The sequence below is a fragment of the Phocoena sinus genome, chromosome 18 (assembly GCF_008692025.1).
Source record: "Phocoena sinus isolate mPhoSin1 chromosome 18, mPhoSin1.pri, whole genome shotgun sequence".
NCBI lineage: Eukaryota > Metazoa > Chordata > Mammalia > Artiodactyla > Phocoenidae > Phocoena > Phocoena sinus.
In genome coordinates, this window is record NC_045780.1 from 47,270,370 (window position 1) to 47,287,199 (window position 16,830).

The following is a 16,830-nucleotide window of genomic DNA, read 5'->3' on the forward strand; positions in this document are numbered from 1 at the left end:
AACTACTTTAAAGGAAATATAAACTGCTATGGAAATTCGAAGAAAGAAGAAATAATGTGATGTTGATGGACTCCAGGAAAAGAAAGTATTTGAGGTTGACCTTGAAGAATGTCTAGGATTTGACAAGGACAATAAGGGTTAAAGAGTGAGAAATTCCAAGGGCAGAGAGTATAATATTCACAAAACATTTTCTAATTTGTGTTCCTTTTCATTATTCAAGACTAGGATGTTTAATAATCTAGACTTTATTCCTCTCTTACTACATTCTTATGCCTGACTTCAGTCATTTCACCACTTAACACTTTTCCTTAGGAGAAAAGGAAAATACAGTGGATAGGATATACCTAGAGTAGTCAAATTCAAAGAGGCGGGAATTAGAATGGTGGTTACCAGGGACCAGGGGGAATGAGGAGTTATTGTCTAATGTGTGCAGAGTTTCAGTTATACAAGATGAAAAGACTTCTGTGGATGGATGGTGGTGATGGTAGCACAGCAATGTGAACATACCCCATGCCACTGAACTGTACACCTAGAAATGGTTAAGGTGGTAAATTTTATGTTATGTGTACTTTACCAAAAAATTTTTGAAATTTAAATTGATAGGTTATAAAAAGCGGTGTTTCTCATTATTCATAAAGAAAAGTTTATAACTTCATTAAAATGGAATTTAGCAGTTATTTGTAATATACTTAATATAATGAATACAACTCATTGGATGTCTTAAGACACCGGGTGCCGCCCTGGGATAGCATTACCACAGAGCATGTCCTAACTCTGTGCCACCCCACATTTTTCACATTATAACACACATAGAAAAGTATAGCATTTGTATGGCACACCGGGGTAAATGAACTTTGCTGGTAGATTGAAGGGGCTCCAGCCATGTCTAGGAGCTGAGGGAAGCAATTGCTCTTCATACCTCTAATGCTTTGTCACATTTGTTTTGAAGCTCTGGTCTCACTTTCTCTTTTCTTCTTCTTCTTCTTTTTTTTTTTTTTTTTGAATATTTATTTGGCTGCATCAGGTCTTAGTTGTGACACGCGGGCTCTTAGTTGTGACACGCGGGCTCTTCGTTGCAACGCCCGGGCTTCTCTCTAGTTGTGGCGCGCGGGCTCCAGAGCACGCAGGTTTAATTGCCCCACGGCATGTGGAATCTTAGTTCCCCGACCAGGGATCAAACCCACATCCCCTACATTGGAAGGCAGATTTCTTAACCACTGGACCACCAAGGAAGTCCCTGGTCTCACTTTTTCATGTTGAATCTAGATTTATCTGACCAGAACATGCTCAGACCTCAAGATAGCTAGCTATGTACATTTACATTTTTAAAAATAATTTTTCAATTTCGAGTCTCAGGAATACTAATTGCAGCCTCTTCCCGGTATAATATAGCTCTAAGCTAAATTAGAAATAAGGAATTTTTTTGTGAGCGTGGAAGTAGAGCCGTGAGGGCTGAACGATCTGGGGCAGTTTCTCTTTTTGTCACTTTGTTGGTAGGAAAGCTGGGTCAGCTCTCTTAGACACATTTTAGTTGGGCCCTGCCTCTGAGGAATCATAAATATTTATTTCCTCAATTCCTAGCTTATAGCGTTTTTTTTTTTAAAACAAGTAATTATATCTACTAGACATAGTATTTCTTTTCTTTAGAGAAGTGGCGCTGGTTGAACACTAATAGATTCTTAATTTCTAGCTCTTTTTCTAGATTCCAGGAATAATCCACCAGGCTTATTATGTCTGCATTTATCAGTCAGCATTCTTTCTCAATATGTTATAATCCCCAAGTTATAGATTAATGTTTTAGTTGCCTGCTTATGGATGACACAAAAGTACCCATCTTAGCAGTTATTTATCTCCCAAATCACACTGGAACAGTAAATTACTTCTGGTTGCTTTACAGTTAATCCTGTCATTTGTTTTTATCACAGCCCTCTGAGCTCTTTCCTACATCTGGAATACAATTTACTTCAGGGCCTGTTAACACCACTAATTTGTGCTGTTTCTTTATACAATTACAAATATAATTAATCTAAACCAGCACATAAAAATTAAAGCAATGTTCCCAATATAAACGCTCACATTTAAGTAATTTGTATGTCTAACATCATGTCATATATGTGTGTGTGTGTGTGTGTATGAAAAATATATTATGAAAAGGGTTTCATACCATGGAACCTATGAAAGTCTTAAATTCAAAAAAAAAAAAAACAGAAGTGTGAAATAGTCAGAAAATAGGGCCCTCTTCAGTTAAAATATTAACTCTGTTAATAACTGCATAGACATGGGACTTCCTTGTTGGTCCAGTGGTTAAGACTCCACGCTCCCAATACAGTGGGCATGGGTTCGACCCCCTGGTCAGGGAGCTAAGATCCCACATGCCGTACAGCGTGGCCAAAAAAAAACTGAATAGGCACAACAAAATTTGTTACCCAAAGCACCATCTTATGGGTAGAAAGGGTAAATAACTTTAAGATAGTAACATAAAAGAAACACTACTGTTTAAATAGGTAAAGAAGTGGAATTACCAAAATAAAAAGCAGTTAACTGTTAATCTGAATTTTTGTGCCCACTTTATTTAACAGTCATCTATCAGGAGATGGCAAAATTTTCCTTAAAGGGCAAGACAGTAAATATTCTAGGCTTTATGAGGCACATACCATCTTAATGCATATTCTGTTTGGTTTTACCTTTCTTTAAAAATGTTAAATCCATTCTTAGCAGGCAATCCATACAAAAACAGACCATGGATCATAGTTTGCCATTCTGTGCCCTATCTTAATGCTAGTTGCTCAGTACTAATCAGGAGTTGGTAAAGGCTTAGAAACTTCCAGTGGCTGGAACTTTGGGCCGTCACTGATGGATAGTACCTTACTGACAAAATATCTAGAAATGAAGAATGTATGTCTCACGAGAATCAGAAATCAACTTTCCAGAATCATTATTATCTCCATGAAATTTGTTTGAATTTTGGTAGTGTTTAGACATAGATACTGATGTAGATGAGAAGTTGACCTATTCTATCCTAATGTTCCTGCAGGTAACCTGAGTTTCAGACCGTAATGTGACTGAGAACAGAACTTTACCAATAGAAAGATTGAACATATCTTGAGTTCATACAAGAGAATATGCTATTTTCATATCTTATTGCTTATTTTCATTTCCACTCAATAGTTGCAGTGTTACTTAGAATCATAAATACTGCCCACTATGCTTATAAAGGGCAGTGTTACCTGATTAGTTGGAGCCATATTATTACGTTACTGTAGTGGCATTTTCTTTCACATTACATAGGGGCAACTCTTGAATATAGACTCTCATGAGGCTTTATGTCCAGATTTAAATTGAACTGAGAGGCATCTGTAATAGTAAACCCAAACAACATTCATTCATTCATTTAAAAAGTTTATTGGGGGGCTTCCCTGGTGGCACAGTGGTTGAGAGTCTGCCTGCCAATGCAGGGGACGCGGGTTCGTGCCCCGGTCTGGGAAGATCCCACATGCCACGGAGCGGCTGGGCCCATGAGCCATGGCCGCTGAGCCTGCGCGTCTGGAGCCTGTGCTCCGCAACGGGAGAGGCCACAGCAGTGAGAGGCCCGCGTAAGTTTATTGGGAGTTCGCTGGCAGTCCAGTGGTTAGGACTCGGCACTTTCACTGTGGTGTGCTAGGTTCAATCCCTAGTTGGGGAACCAAGATCCTGCAAGCCGCATGGCATGGCCACCAAAAAAAAAAAAAAAACGAACTGTTTATTGAGCACCTCCTTTGTGCCAAGCACTGTTAGAGGCAATAAAGGTATAAAACTTCCTGCCTCCGTGAAACTTACATTCTTTTTTGGAGATTAGACTGTAAAGCAACAAACAAACCAAAAAATAAATTGTAGAGAAAGTGAAAAAATGACAAATGCTATGGAGAAAAAATAAAACAGGGCAGTCGGTGGGTGGAGAATAGGGAGGGATGGCCTCTCTGCGAAGACGGCACTTAAATAAAGGCCCGAAAGAAGTAAAACCAAATGCTCAAGGTTTTTGAGCAGCTGAATTTTGCTAGATCTCATCATTAACTTAAGACTAAGGAAATTTTAAATGGCAGTATACCCAGGTAAAAATAGATTCCGATGGAATCTTGCTTTGCTATTAAATATGTAGGAAATGAGGTCCTACTACTCTCTTTGTTTTTTCTATTTTAGAATGTAAAATATCTAATAAAATATGTAACTTTCTTTAACAGCGAAGTCCAGGTAGCTCACATTGGAAACAATACACTTTTTCAGTATTGCTGCATTTTTTCAAAACATTTTTTTTAAAAAGCTCTTGGGGGCTTCCCTGGTGGCGCAGTGGTTGAGAGTCCGCCTGCCGATGCGGGGGACACGGGTTCGTGCCCCGGTCCGGGAGGATCCCACGTGCCGCGGAGCGGCTGGGCCCGTGAGCCATGGCCGCTGGGCCTGCGCGTCCGGAGCCTGTGCTCCGCAACGGGAGGGGCCACAGCGGTGAGAGGCCCGTGTACCGCAAAAAAATAAAAAAATAAAAAAAAAAAATAAAAATAAAAAGCTCTTGGTATTTTTGTTTGTTTTTTATTGTGATAAAAAACATATAAAGTTTACCATTTTACCCATTTTTAAGTGTACAGTTTAGTAGTATTAAGTATATTCATATTGTTGTGAGACAGGTCTTCAGAACTTTTTCATCTTGCAAACTGGAACTCTGTATCCATCGAGCAATGCCTCCCTTCTTCCCCACCCTCACCTCTGTAGCCCCTGGCAACCCACCACTCTACTTTGAATTGCTATGAAATTGAGTGTTTTGTATACCTCATAGGTGGCATCATACCATATTTGTCTTTTTGTGACTGGCTTATTTCACTTAGCATAACATCCTCAAGGTTCTTCCACGCTATATCTCAAAGCATTTTGCAGTACCTCTTATGGAATTGTCTTTTGAGTCTGTGGCACATTCTTTTGAAGCTATTCATTTATTCAAGCCTTATTCCATGCCCAGGGCCCCTGCGCTAGAGTGCCTCAGAGTCTGATCATGGAAACCGTGTGTCATATAACATGTGTGATAAATACCAAATAGAAAGCAAGTAAAAAATACTGTGAGGGTCACGTTTGTATTTTCAGACCTGGACAGCAACAGTGAAAGATGAACTAGAGGAATGGAAAGAAAGAGCCAACAGACTTTGATATCAATTCAGACAGAAATTAAGAAGGTAGCAAAGGTGGTGGTGGAGGAGAAAGATGAGGCAGATGGAGGGATAAATTGGAGGGAGTGAGAAACACCTCTATAGGAGAAACAAGGAGGTAGAAACCAACAGGTGATAATGAACATTTTAGGCTTAGTAACTATGCAAAGTTATAAACACTCCTAGGTCTCAAGGGGCAAGGAGAGGAATTAGAGCCTTTGTAGGAAACTTTGGTCTTCCATAGAAGAATTTACTACTACCAAACTATGGCCAGGCAAAGGAGCTGAAGAATAGATATCCCAACTTCTTTCTCCTCTGACCCACAAGCCCACTTTGCAGCTCATTAACTGAACCTAATCAGAAACCATAAGCCACCACTGACAGCATCCTGAGGCACAGCAGGTCTGAGGGTACCCAGAATATCCATCACCGTTATTTTTTATTCTCCTCATATTATGTGTGAAGTAACTGGTCATCAACTTGCCAAGTTTACAAATAAATGGCTGGAGGCCTGTTTTATTCCAGAGCCTGTACTTTAAACCCATTATTCTGTACTGTGCTCCAGCTACAAAAAAAAAAAAAAAAAAATCAACAACAAAAGAGCATGTCATTGAGCACCTACTGCATGCCAGACACTTTTCCTGTGTGCAGAAAATACAACATGAAACAAATGCTATAACTTAAGGATTAGAGTCAGTGTCTAGGATTACGTTCCACTGCTAGTTCAGTGACTTAAGTAGATTGTTCTGGCTCTCAGATAAAAGCCTGAAGATAAGCTTTTCAGGGCTAGTATGTGGCCCTTTGAAGTCATCAAGGACCGAGGTTTCTTCTGCCTTTCTCTTCAAACCTCCTTGGTGTGTGGCCTCTGTCCTCAGAATCACAATATAGCTGCTGTAGCCTAAGCCATCACATCTGCATTCCAAGCAGGAAGCAAGAGGAAATGCGGGGAAATACCATCTCCTATTCTAAAGGCATTTTCTATAAGTTCTACCCAACATCTTCTATTTGTATTCCATTGGTCAGAATTTAGTCACTTGTCCACACCTAGCAGCAAGGGAGGCTGATAAATGTAGTTTTTCACTGGATGAGCCCATTACTCTCATAATGACATCAGAGTTCTGTTATTGAAAGGGGAAAAAATAGATGTAATCTAGGCAACCACCAGGCTCTGTCATAGGGGTCTTACTCATTTTTATAGCCGTACAACCTAACACAAAGACCTGATACATAGTCGGTGTTCATAAATTACTATAAAACTAATCTCAACTACAAGTAATTTAGTTCATGTAGTAGAGTGTCAAGAGATAGGGTTAGAGAAGTAGGCCTGGACCAGATCCTACAGGGCCCTATCTTCTAAATTAAATGTAGCTTGGACATGACAATGATAGTCAAGTTCCTGCCAAATAACCTAGCAATAAGGAATATACATTAGACCTATGGGACAAGCTGTGAAACTAATTTTAAATGGCTATGACCAAAAAACTGAAAAGTCAATTTATGAAGTGGGAAAGCAGTTAATCCCCAGGACAAGAGGCACACTCGACTGTGCAAAGCTACTTCATTAATACATCTGAAGAAAGAAGTTACTGGAGGAGGGGATGGAGGGCGGATGGTCTGCAATGGACCAGACACAGATTGAAGTAGTCAGGAAGGACAGTCTACCATTAAAATGCTTGTACTGTCCTTTATGAGTCTTAAGATTCCCTTCTAATATCAAAAAGTTTTATTTACCTTCTACTATACATACATAGTAGTAAAAGAACTTTAGTATCAGTTGATTGAGAAAATGCAGATATACAAATTCTGTGCCTTTGCTTGATCTGTAGAAGTTGCTTTCATATTTTTTTGTCCACAAGCCACAGTTAAGAAAACCAGTTTACATTATGACCTAGTGAAGATCACAGTTTCTCAAAATGGAACTTACCCCTCCCTGGCAGATCAGCTAGCATTCTGGTTTGTACTCTGGTTTCTTTGGATTTGGTTAGGCCCTGTCACCTTTGAATTCTCTTGGAAGATAGCACCTGGCTTTTCCCTATGATTTCCTTATTTTACCCTGGAAGCTTCTTTCACCTTTAATACTAATAACTTTGGACTTTATATTAAAGAAAAACTACTAAAAGTGTTTTAATGCAAATTTGCATTTTAGAAAGATAAGCTTGGAGGGATTGTGGTGATGAACATAATAGAAGAAAAAGCCAAATCAGAATTAGGAAATTCTTGAGGGAGTGAAGCCCAGAAATGATGAGGGCCCAAGGTAAGCTTTTTGGGGTCAAGATAGAAGCAGAATAAGGAGTTTAAAAGATATTTCTATAAATGTTAGGGACTGTTTAGAATGAACGTAGCAAGTGGGAAAAAAAAGGAGAAGTCTAAGATGAAGAGGAATCAATCATTTCTGGTTTAGATGACTGAACAAAATATGGTACCATTCACCAAGACAGAGAATATGGCGATTGGGGGAGTTCATTTTGACATACTGAATTTTACTTGCCTTTAGGCATCATGTAGAAGTATTTGTAGCTCAAGTTAGAGCTATGGTTATACAGATGGGGCTGGAGGAAGGAGGTAGAGGGTCTACTGGTGTATTTGGTGGTAATTGAAGCTGCCCAAGGGCATGGCTAAGGGCAAGAGGAGCTGACCATTGATGTCACTTCTAACATTTTGTGCCTCAGCTATGTCATATGAAAAAGATAAAATTGTCATAACTTATCTTACTTATCTATATGCCAATGTATATACATTTAGGAATGTGGTTCTTCATAGTTTTAAGGAGATATAAGTGGGAAAGGAGTAATTGCATGTTTGATTTATTATATTATATAAAATAAGATGTTTTGATTGGCATCAGTATCTTATATAGGGAGTTCTAAGTGCTTTATCACAGACCACCTTCCCTGCTCTTTTGTTACTACTCTGTATAGCCAGGCTCTTTTACATTGAAATGATTGAGCAGTAAACCCAAGAAGTACTCTGATAAATACTTAGCAATGCAGAATACCCAAAGCACAATGATTTGGATCTAGAAATTCTTTACTAAATATCTATTGAGTGAATGAGTATCTGTATGTAGATAGATAAGACAACTAAAAAAGAAGCTGTGCCCTTGATTTTTTTATAATTTTATTTGAAAATAGAATCAATTCATAAAATATTCGCCTCTGTAGAATATATTAAATATCGATTTAAGCCAGAAACACAGCTGTGTATTTATTTTAATAGACATACCAGGTGGGAGATTATTTCTGACAAAAGACAAAATCTTTGCCCTTAAGTCTCTTTCTGAATTACAAAAAGCAATTATTTACTATAATTTTACATAAAAATCCCCAATGTATATAGGTACTTAGTTCTTTGAATTGTTTCTCTTCTCCTCCTTATAAGCATTTTACTTAATTTTCTTTTCTTCTTCTTCTTTTTTTTTTTTTTTTCCTTTTTTTTTACAGACCAAAAATTAAGCACCTGAGTGGTCTAAGACACAAAAAATGAAGACGTAGTGTTTTGGACAGATTTGCTCTATCATTATTTACTCCTGAAGGTCTTTTTCTGATGAACAAAATTTATCTTAATCATGTACTTGACATTTTTTAAATAGCTAATTTAAAGTTTATTTTAACTGAATGTTAAATTAACAAATTATAATAATCAAACTACATAAAGTGCAAATATTTGGTTTTATCTATTTTGTTACAAAATAAATATTGTATACTCTATTATAATTTAATATTGGAAGTTTTGTAATTCTTTAAGGCATTTTAAAACATGTGGCTTATAAATATTTTGATTAGTTGTTATATTGGTGAGTATTTTTCTAAATATATAAATTTTGAATTTAAATGTCATAACACAAATACCAAGACACCTTACAATTTTTAAATTAATAGTCAGCTGTGAAGTCTACTAGAAGGCATTTTATATGCCCAGTAATGGTGGTCAGATATCATGTAAGTGGATATGAATTGCTGATTCTTTCTTGGGCTCTGTTTTTCTTATATTTCATATTATTATTAACCAATACAATCTGGTACAAAGTCCGTTATTCCATTGGTCAAGTAAAAATTTGGTGGAAACTGTCTTGTTACTTTGGTCAAAACAGATGCAGTATGGACCAAATATCTCGTCTGTAAGAAAAAATCAGTAGCATTTTCTCTTTTTCTTGTCATAAAATATGCTCCATTTGTCATTCGAGAGTTACAATTTAAAAGAAAGAAGGGGTGGAAGAGAAAGAAAAGAAAAAGAAAGAAGTATATTTTCATGTATCAGATTTTCTCAACCACTGTTGACATAGAGGATGGACAATTCTTTATTCAGGACAGGAGTGGGGCAGTTCTTTGCCTTGTGGGATGTTTGTCAGCATCTCTGGCCTCTACCACTAGATGACAGTAGCACCCGCACCCCCAGCCCGAGTTGTGACAGTCAGAACCCTCTCTGTCCCTCAGGGTCACACATCACCCCTGCCTCCTAGTGAAGCACCACTGATGCACAAATCACTGATTATCCTGGTAGATATGATAAAAGAATCTATCTAATCACTGTGTTCTTTGAAAGTTTACAGTATCATAGGCTATTAGTTGAGTGTGAGAGAACAGAAAAAGCCTCTGATAATAATATGCACTTGTAAATCTACTGTTGGCCTAAAACCCTAATCTCATCCTTCCCTTTTATTTCGTTGGATACATCTAAAATACGACTTTCTGCAACAAAGATTTGTGAAAACGGCCTTTCTCAGGCATGCCTCCTAAATCCAGATGCGCTTATAATTCATTAAACTAAATTTGTAGCGTAATTTGTTTCCTTCCAAAATGCTAGAAGAGAATATCTGTTTATTTTCACCTCTAGTTATTAATCGAAAAGCATTTTATAGTTTAGTTCAGTCAACGCTGTTTGTTATATGTACGTATTTTAATATAAAGGAATACTGATTGATTATCCAAGTTAAAGTTATGGTGTGGACAAAGGCACAGAAGCAGGAAAATTTGGAGCTAATTTTAAAAATAGAAAATGCAATGATGAGGAAATTGAGGATGTCTTCCTCCCTCCAAATCCCTATTTTTTTCCCTCTTCCTTTCCTTTCCTTTCTAGATATGAATTACTCCTTTAAAAAAACATAGTTCTGGGCTTCCCTGGTGGCGCAGTGGTTGAGAGTCCGCCTGCCGATGCAGGGGACGCGGGTTTGTGCCCCGGTCCAGGAAGATCCCACATGCCGCGGAGCGGCTGGGCCCGTGAGCCGTGGCCGCTGAGCCTGCGCGTCCGGAGCCTGTGCTCCGCAAGGGGAGAGGCCACAACAGTGAGAGGCCCGCGTATGGCAAAAAAACTAAAAAAAAAAAAAAAATTAAAAAAAACATAGTTCTTTCTATCATATCCTACCATTAATAAAGCTCAGGATTAGACTGTGGTATGAAATCTTTTTAGATGACATTTGTGAATTTTCTAATTCAGATGCCACTCCTTCCAGAAAGTTCTATCTGTTCTACCATAGTAATTTATGTACTCTGTACTCTATATCTCTAATTCTGCTTACCATATTTTATAATAATTGCTTACTTGTCCATTTCCTTGAAGGCAAGAACTATTTCTTAAGCTTTTTTTGGTCCTCAGTATTTAGCACTGTACCTTGAATTTAAGCTCTAAATGTTTATTTGATGAATTTGGGCACAGATGAGATACAGTGATGTAACTATTTTTTAATATATTAAAAATCAGTGGGGTTTTTTTTTTTGCTTTTTAGTATCACAGAATCTATTCTAGCTCATTTTTGTTTGGGGCTTTTTTTTGAATTTTTGAATTTTATTTTATTTTTTTATACAGCAGGTTCTTATTAGTCATCCATTTTATACACATCAGTGTATACATGTCAATCCCAATCTCCCAATTCATCACAGCACCACCCCCCGCCGCTGCTTTTCCCCCTTGGTGTCCATACGTTTGTTCTCTACATCTGTGTCTCTATTTCTGCCCTGCAAAGTGGTTCATCTGTACCATTTTTCTAGGTTCCACATATATGCATTAATATACGATATTTGTTTTTCTCTTTCTGACTTACTTCACTCTGTATGACAGTCTCTAGATCCATCCACGCCTCTACAAATGACCCAATTTCGTTCCTTTTTATGGCTGAGTAATATTCCATTGTATATATGTACCACAACTTCTTTATCAATTCGTCTGTTGATGGGCATTTAGGTTGCTTCCATGACCTGGCTATTGTAAATAGTGCTGCAATGAACATTGGGGTGCATGTGTCTTTTTGAATTATGGATTTCTCTGGGTATATGCCCAGTAGTAGGATTCCTGGGTCTTATAGTAATTCTATGTTTAGTTTTTTAAGGAACCTGCATACTGTTCTCCATAGTGTCTAGCTCAATTCTTAATACCACTACAACCCTTGCCTTTTCTTTAAATTTCCAGACCTTCATTTTCGCTTTATAATTTTTTAAAATAAATTTATTTGTTTATTTATTTATTTATTTTTGGCTGCGTTGGGTCTTTGTTGCTGTGCATGGGCTTTCTCTAGTTATGGCGAGCGGGGTCTACTCTTCGTTGCGGTGCACAGGCTTCTCATTGCAGTGGCTTCTCTTGCTGCAGAGCATGAGCTCTAGGCGCACGGACTTCAGTATTTGTGGCTCTCAGGCTCTAGAGCGCAGGCTCAGTAGTTGTGTCTCATGGGCTTAGTTGCTCCGCGGCATGTGGGATTTTCCCGAACCAGGGCTCGAACCCGTATCCCCTGCATTGGCAGGTGGATTCTTAACCACTGTGTCGCCAGGGAAGCCCTCTTTTTTTTTTTTAATATTTATTTATTTTTATTTAGTCACGCTGGGTCTTAGTTGCGGCAGGCGGGCTCCTTATTTGTGGCATGCGTGTGGGATCTAGTTCCTGACCAGGGATCGAACCCAGGCCCCCTGCATGAGGAGCACAGAATCTTAACCACTGTGCTACCAGCAAAGTCCCTCTGCTTACTTATTTGTTTTTTTTTGTTTTTGTTTTTGTTTTTTGCCGTACGCAGGCCTCTCCCTTTGTGGAGCACAGGCTCCAGACGCGCAGGCTCAGAGGCCGTGGCTCACGGGCCTACCGCTCCGCGGCATGTGGGATCTTCCCGGACGGGGGCACAAATCCGTGTCCCCTGCATCGGCAGGCGGACTCTCAACCACTGCGCCACCAGGGAAGCCCTGCTTTTTTTTTTTTTTTTAATTGTGGTAAAAAACACATAACATAGACTTTACCATCTACTCATTTTTAAGTGTAGGGTTCAATATGTTGAATTTATTCACATTGTTGTACAACAGGTCTCTCAGACTTTTTCATCTTTCAAATCTGGAACTCTAGACTCATTAAACAACTCCCCTTTTCCCCTTTCTCTCATCCTATAACACGGTGACCCAGAGTCACTATGTTGTACAGGCAGTGGTTGGATAATCACCAGGAAATTTAAGGCCAGATTCCCACCTTTAGGGGAGGTTGAAGTTGTTAATGAGCCAGTTTCCCTTTTATTTTACGATCCTGAGAGACTAATGATAGACAAAACAAAAGAGTTTGTCTTAAATATTACTCCTTTTAAAAAGTAATTAGTACTGTAAATGCTTCAAAGAAAAACTTCCTGAGGCTTGGAGGTCACCAGGCAAAACTCGCCAGCCAAACAGCTATCTAGAGTCCTCCAAGGTAATGTTTACTTTCGTTGATTTACAGAGCCCATGGTCTAGTTCTCAGCCTTACAGGACTCAGAAACTTAATTCTGTTAATGAACTAAAGATGACACATCTTTCAGGAGTATGCCCACACTTACTGGTTATAAATCGTAATGTATCAGTTATGAGCGAAAAGTAAAACTATTATACAGAATGCAACTTACTGGGATAAGCACAAATGATGTGTTCTTGCCTTATTTTCCCTTGGCTTCTGCAATACTGTACTCTCATTTTCCCCCTTGCTCCTCTTCTAGCTGATCATAAAACATTAGTTTTTCAAAGTGTCTTTTCCCCCTTGAGTCTTTGTTCTGTTCTGTACTTATTCTCTTGATAATTTCTGCTCCCTGGCTTCAGTTACTATATGCCAACATTCCCAAGTTTATATCCCTAGTCCAAACTGTTACCTTTTAATATAGGACCTGCCTACTTGACATCTCTACTTGAATGTCTCATTGTAACCTTAAACTTAACATGTACAAAACTGAATACACCAAGTTTCTTCTCCAGTGTTCTCAGTTTCAATAAATGGCTCATATCAGTGGCTATTCAATGGCTTGTATTACAAACCTATGAGTCATTCCAGACCCTTTTCTCATTAGGCCTCAAGCTTCAGTCATCACGCCCAGATGATCTAGCTCTTAAATAGTTCCCTTTTTTTAAACTTTCGATTATGAAAATTTCCAAATATATAAAAGGGCAAAATAAATCTTGGGGTGATGGATATGTTCACTATCTTGATTATGGTGATGGTTTCATGTGGGTGTATATGTATAAAAATGCTTATCAAATTCTACTTTTTTAAATGTACAGTTTGTTGTATGTCAGTTGTACCTCAATTAAGATGTTTTAAAAAAAGAAAGGTAAGAGTTAGGAAATCACCATTTAGTAACCCCTGATGAAATGATTCAGGCATCAATCACCAATGAATGCTAAAGCAGTTAGAGGATATCGCAGAACTTTATATCAGGTCATAACCACCAAAATGCTCTAATCAACCTTAGATTATGTTGATTTATGTGACTCTTGATGTGATGTAACGTGAAGTATAAAACAACACCTAGGGCTTCCCTGGTGGCTCAGTGGTTAAGAATCTGCCTGCCAATGCAGGGGACATGGGTTCGAGCCCTGGTCCAGGAAGATCCCACATGCTGCGGAGCAACTAAGCCCGTGCACCACACTACTGAGCCTGCGCTCTAGAGCCCGCAAGCCACAACTACTGAAGCCCGCGCGCCTAGATGCTGTGCTTCACAGCAAGAGAAACCACCGCAATGAGAAGCCTGCACACCGCAACGAAGAGCAGCCCCCGCTCGACGCAACTAGAGAAAGCCCGCGCACAGCAATGAAGACCCAACACAGCAAAAAATAAATTAAGTAAATAAATTAATCAAATAAAAACAAAATAAAACACCTATGCAGTATCCTTGGAAAAAAATAAATAAATAACCTGAATCAGATCAAGTCTTTAGACCTAACTTCCAGTCTGTAGGCAAAACAAGAAATACACCAAGCCTAATGACACCATGAAGAATGAATGAGTCATTCTGGGCACTGGGAATGTTCATTGTTTCTAGGCCCTCAATGTTTCTAGGCTTTTTCAGTAGACAGAGTTATGAAATAAGTGTTTTTAAATAGAGAGGGGAAAATCATGAGTTCCTACCAGTATATCCAATTCTAATTTAAGATTTTTTTAAAGATTTCAACTTCTTTAATTTTATACTTTGTATTTCATTTCCTGTTTGTGAATTTCTATCACAACCTTAGCTCAAATCCTCATGTCCTCTTCCCTAGATTACGTCAGTCTCCTAACCAGTCTTCCTAAATCTACTCATGCCTCTCTCCAAACCATTCTCCACAGAGAATAATGATCTTTTTCCTTTTTTAGACACTACAATTTTTTATTTAGAGCTTAATCTACAGTTTATACAAGGTATTATAAGATATGAACTTAGAAAATGGAACAAATTGCGATTGAGGTACAAGCTGAGAGCATAGTATATCATGTTTCAGTAAATTTAATTGAAAATTTTTAAATGAGGACTTCCCTGGTGGTGCAGTGGTTAAGAATCCGTCTACCAGTGCAGGGAACATGAATTCGATCTCCGGTCCGGGAAGATCCCACATGCCACGGAGCAACTAAGCCTGTGAGCCACGACTACTGAGCCTGTGCATCACAACTACTGAAGCCTTTGCGCCTAGAGCCCGTGCTCCGCAACAAGAGAAGCCACCACAATGAGAAGCCCTTGCATGGCAACGAAGAGTAGCCCGCACTTACCGAAACTAGAGAAAGCCCCTGCACAACAACGAAGACCCAACGCAGCCAAAAATAAATAAATAAATAAATAAAATTTATTTTTTAAAAAAAAAACTTCTGTTCTGGCATTATCAGGATAAATGCTTCTAAATAGATGGATTAAAGCATATTTTATTACCCCCAGTTAGAAGCCAGTTCTTTTAGTTCTTGTACTAGACGTATGTTGTTTCCTTTATATTCAAAGAGAGTACCTACAGTTTAGAAAAGTCTTCATAAATTTCTTTTAAATGAAGCTAACTTTTGATACATTATTTCTACTTTTCAGGGGGGGGTTTCCCCTTATTTTATAGTTGGGCACTTTCTAATTCAAAAGCCCAACACTACCTAATACACTTAATTCTGTGACCTAATGAAACAGGCTCTCAACTGTATTTAGCAGTTTAGAATCTAACATATTGCCTCCAAATGGAGTGGGATGGAATAGAGTAAAAATGACTGTCCTCTTAACCCAGATGCAATATAAAATAGTTCTCTTTTCTTCTAATAATAGAAATGCTTATGTATTACTTACGAGGAAAAAAAAAGTTTTAAGCTTTAAAGATTTAAGCTATTCAATTCCACAGCATATAATACAGCAGTTATGTCCTTTATTGCTGCCAGCTTCATAAAACTAATCTGTAGTTTCAAACACAGAAAAAGCTATAATACAAGTACAATTTTTCTTTAATTTTCTAAAATTCCTCAGCATGTGGACTAAATGGATTAAGAACAGAGGGAAAAAAATTGTTTCAATTGCAATTTCTTCTTTTTTTTTTTTTTTTTTTATTTTTATTTTGCGGTACATGGGCCTCTCACTGTTGTGGCCTCTCCCGTTGTGGAGCACAGGCTCCGGATGCGCAGGCTCAGCGGCCATGGCTCACGGGCCTTAGCCGCTCCGCGGCATGTGGGATCTTCCCGGACCGGGGCACGAACCCGTGTCCCCTGCATCGGCAGGCAGACTCAACCACTGCGCCACCAGGGAAGCCCAATTTCTTCTTTTAAATAATCAAAACATAAGCCTAATAAATCAGAAGAAATGTTAGAAGCTGATCCAAAAACTTGAGTAACAGCTTTGCCATTTTAGGGAAATGCATTAAACACTTTTTGGTTAGTTTATGGTTATAGTTGCCTTCCAAGTAAAGCCAAGCATGAAGGGGGTGGGGGGGATTGCCATGACTTCTAAATATTTGTGAAACATTTTTCTAATATTTTTACTATATCACCCTGGAATTAGCATGTTGATTCTCAAAACCGCCAGATCTTCGACAATCTTTTAAATTATAGTAAAAAAAAAAAAAATTGTGTCCCTTACACAGTATCAAGGGGTGTGCTCGTAAGTGTTCACCAGCCGGCTCTCAGGAGAAAGGATCCAGATTCGGTGGGACCCAAATTTCAGCGGTGAGATGGGATAAAGACCCCCAAACCACCCAGCTGGCGCTGGACAGGGATGCTCACCCTCTGCTCTGAGGTGCCAGCCAGCTCCTCACGCTGCCACGGCCTACGGGGTGCATCCGTACCTGCTTTTCAAGCTCCTTTTGAGCTACTCTTTACATAACTCAGTGGCCTTTTTGCAGTTCCTTAAACTCTTCCAGCCCCTTTTTTCCTCAGGATCTTCACCACGGCTGTTTCCTCTGCCGAGAATACTGCGTCCTTCCTCCTCTAGTTCTTAAAAAAGCTTTAAAACCCCTGTCTTAGG

At 38.7% G+C, this 16,830-nt stretch overlaps 1 protein-coding gene across 3 annotated transcripts in view; it reads left to right on the top strand.

The window, feature by feature from the left end:
- PIBF1 (progesterone immunomodulatory binding factor 1) overlaps nt 1-8,884 on the top strand; it is a 212,087-nt gene extending 203,203 nt beyond the window's left edge. For 2 of the 3 annotated variants that reach the window (XM_032611461.1, XM_032611464.1), the window contains one exon: nt 8,609-8,854. In XM_032611461.1, the coding sequence (XP_032467352.1) occupies nt 8,609-8,620 (12 nt within the window). In that variant the 3' untranslated portion in view covers nt 8,621-8,854. Of the gene's footprint in view, nt 1-8,608 lie in introns of all 3 variants that reach the window. The other variant, XM_032611460.1, reaches the window with a different exon arrangement.
- Nucleotides 8,885-16,830: the final 7,946 nt, after the last annotated feature.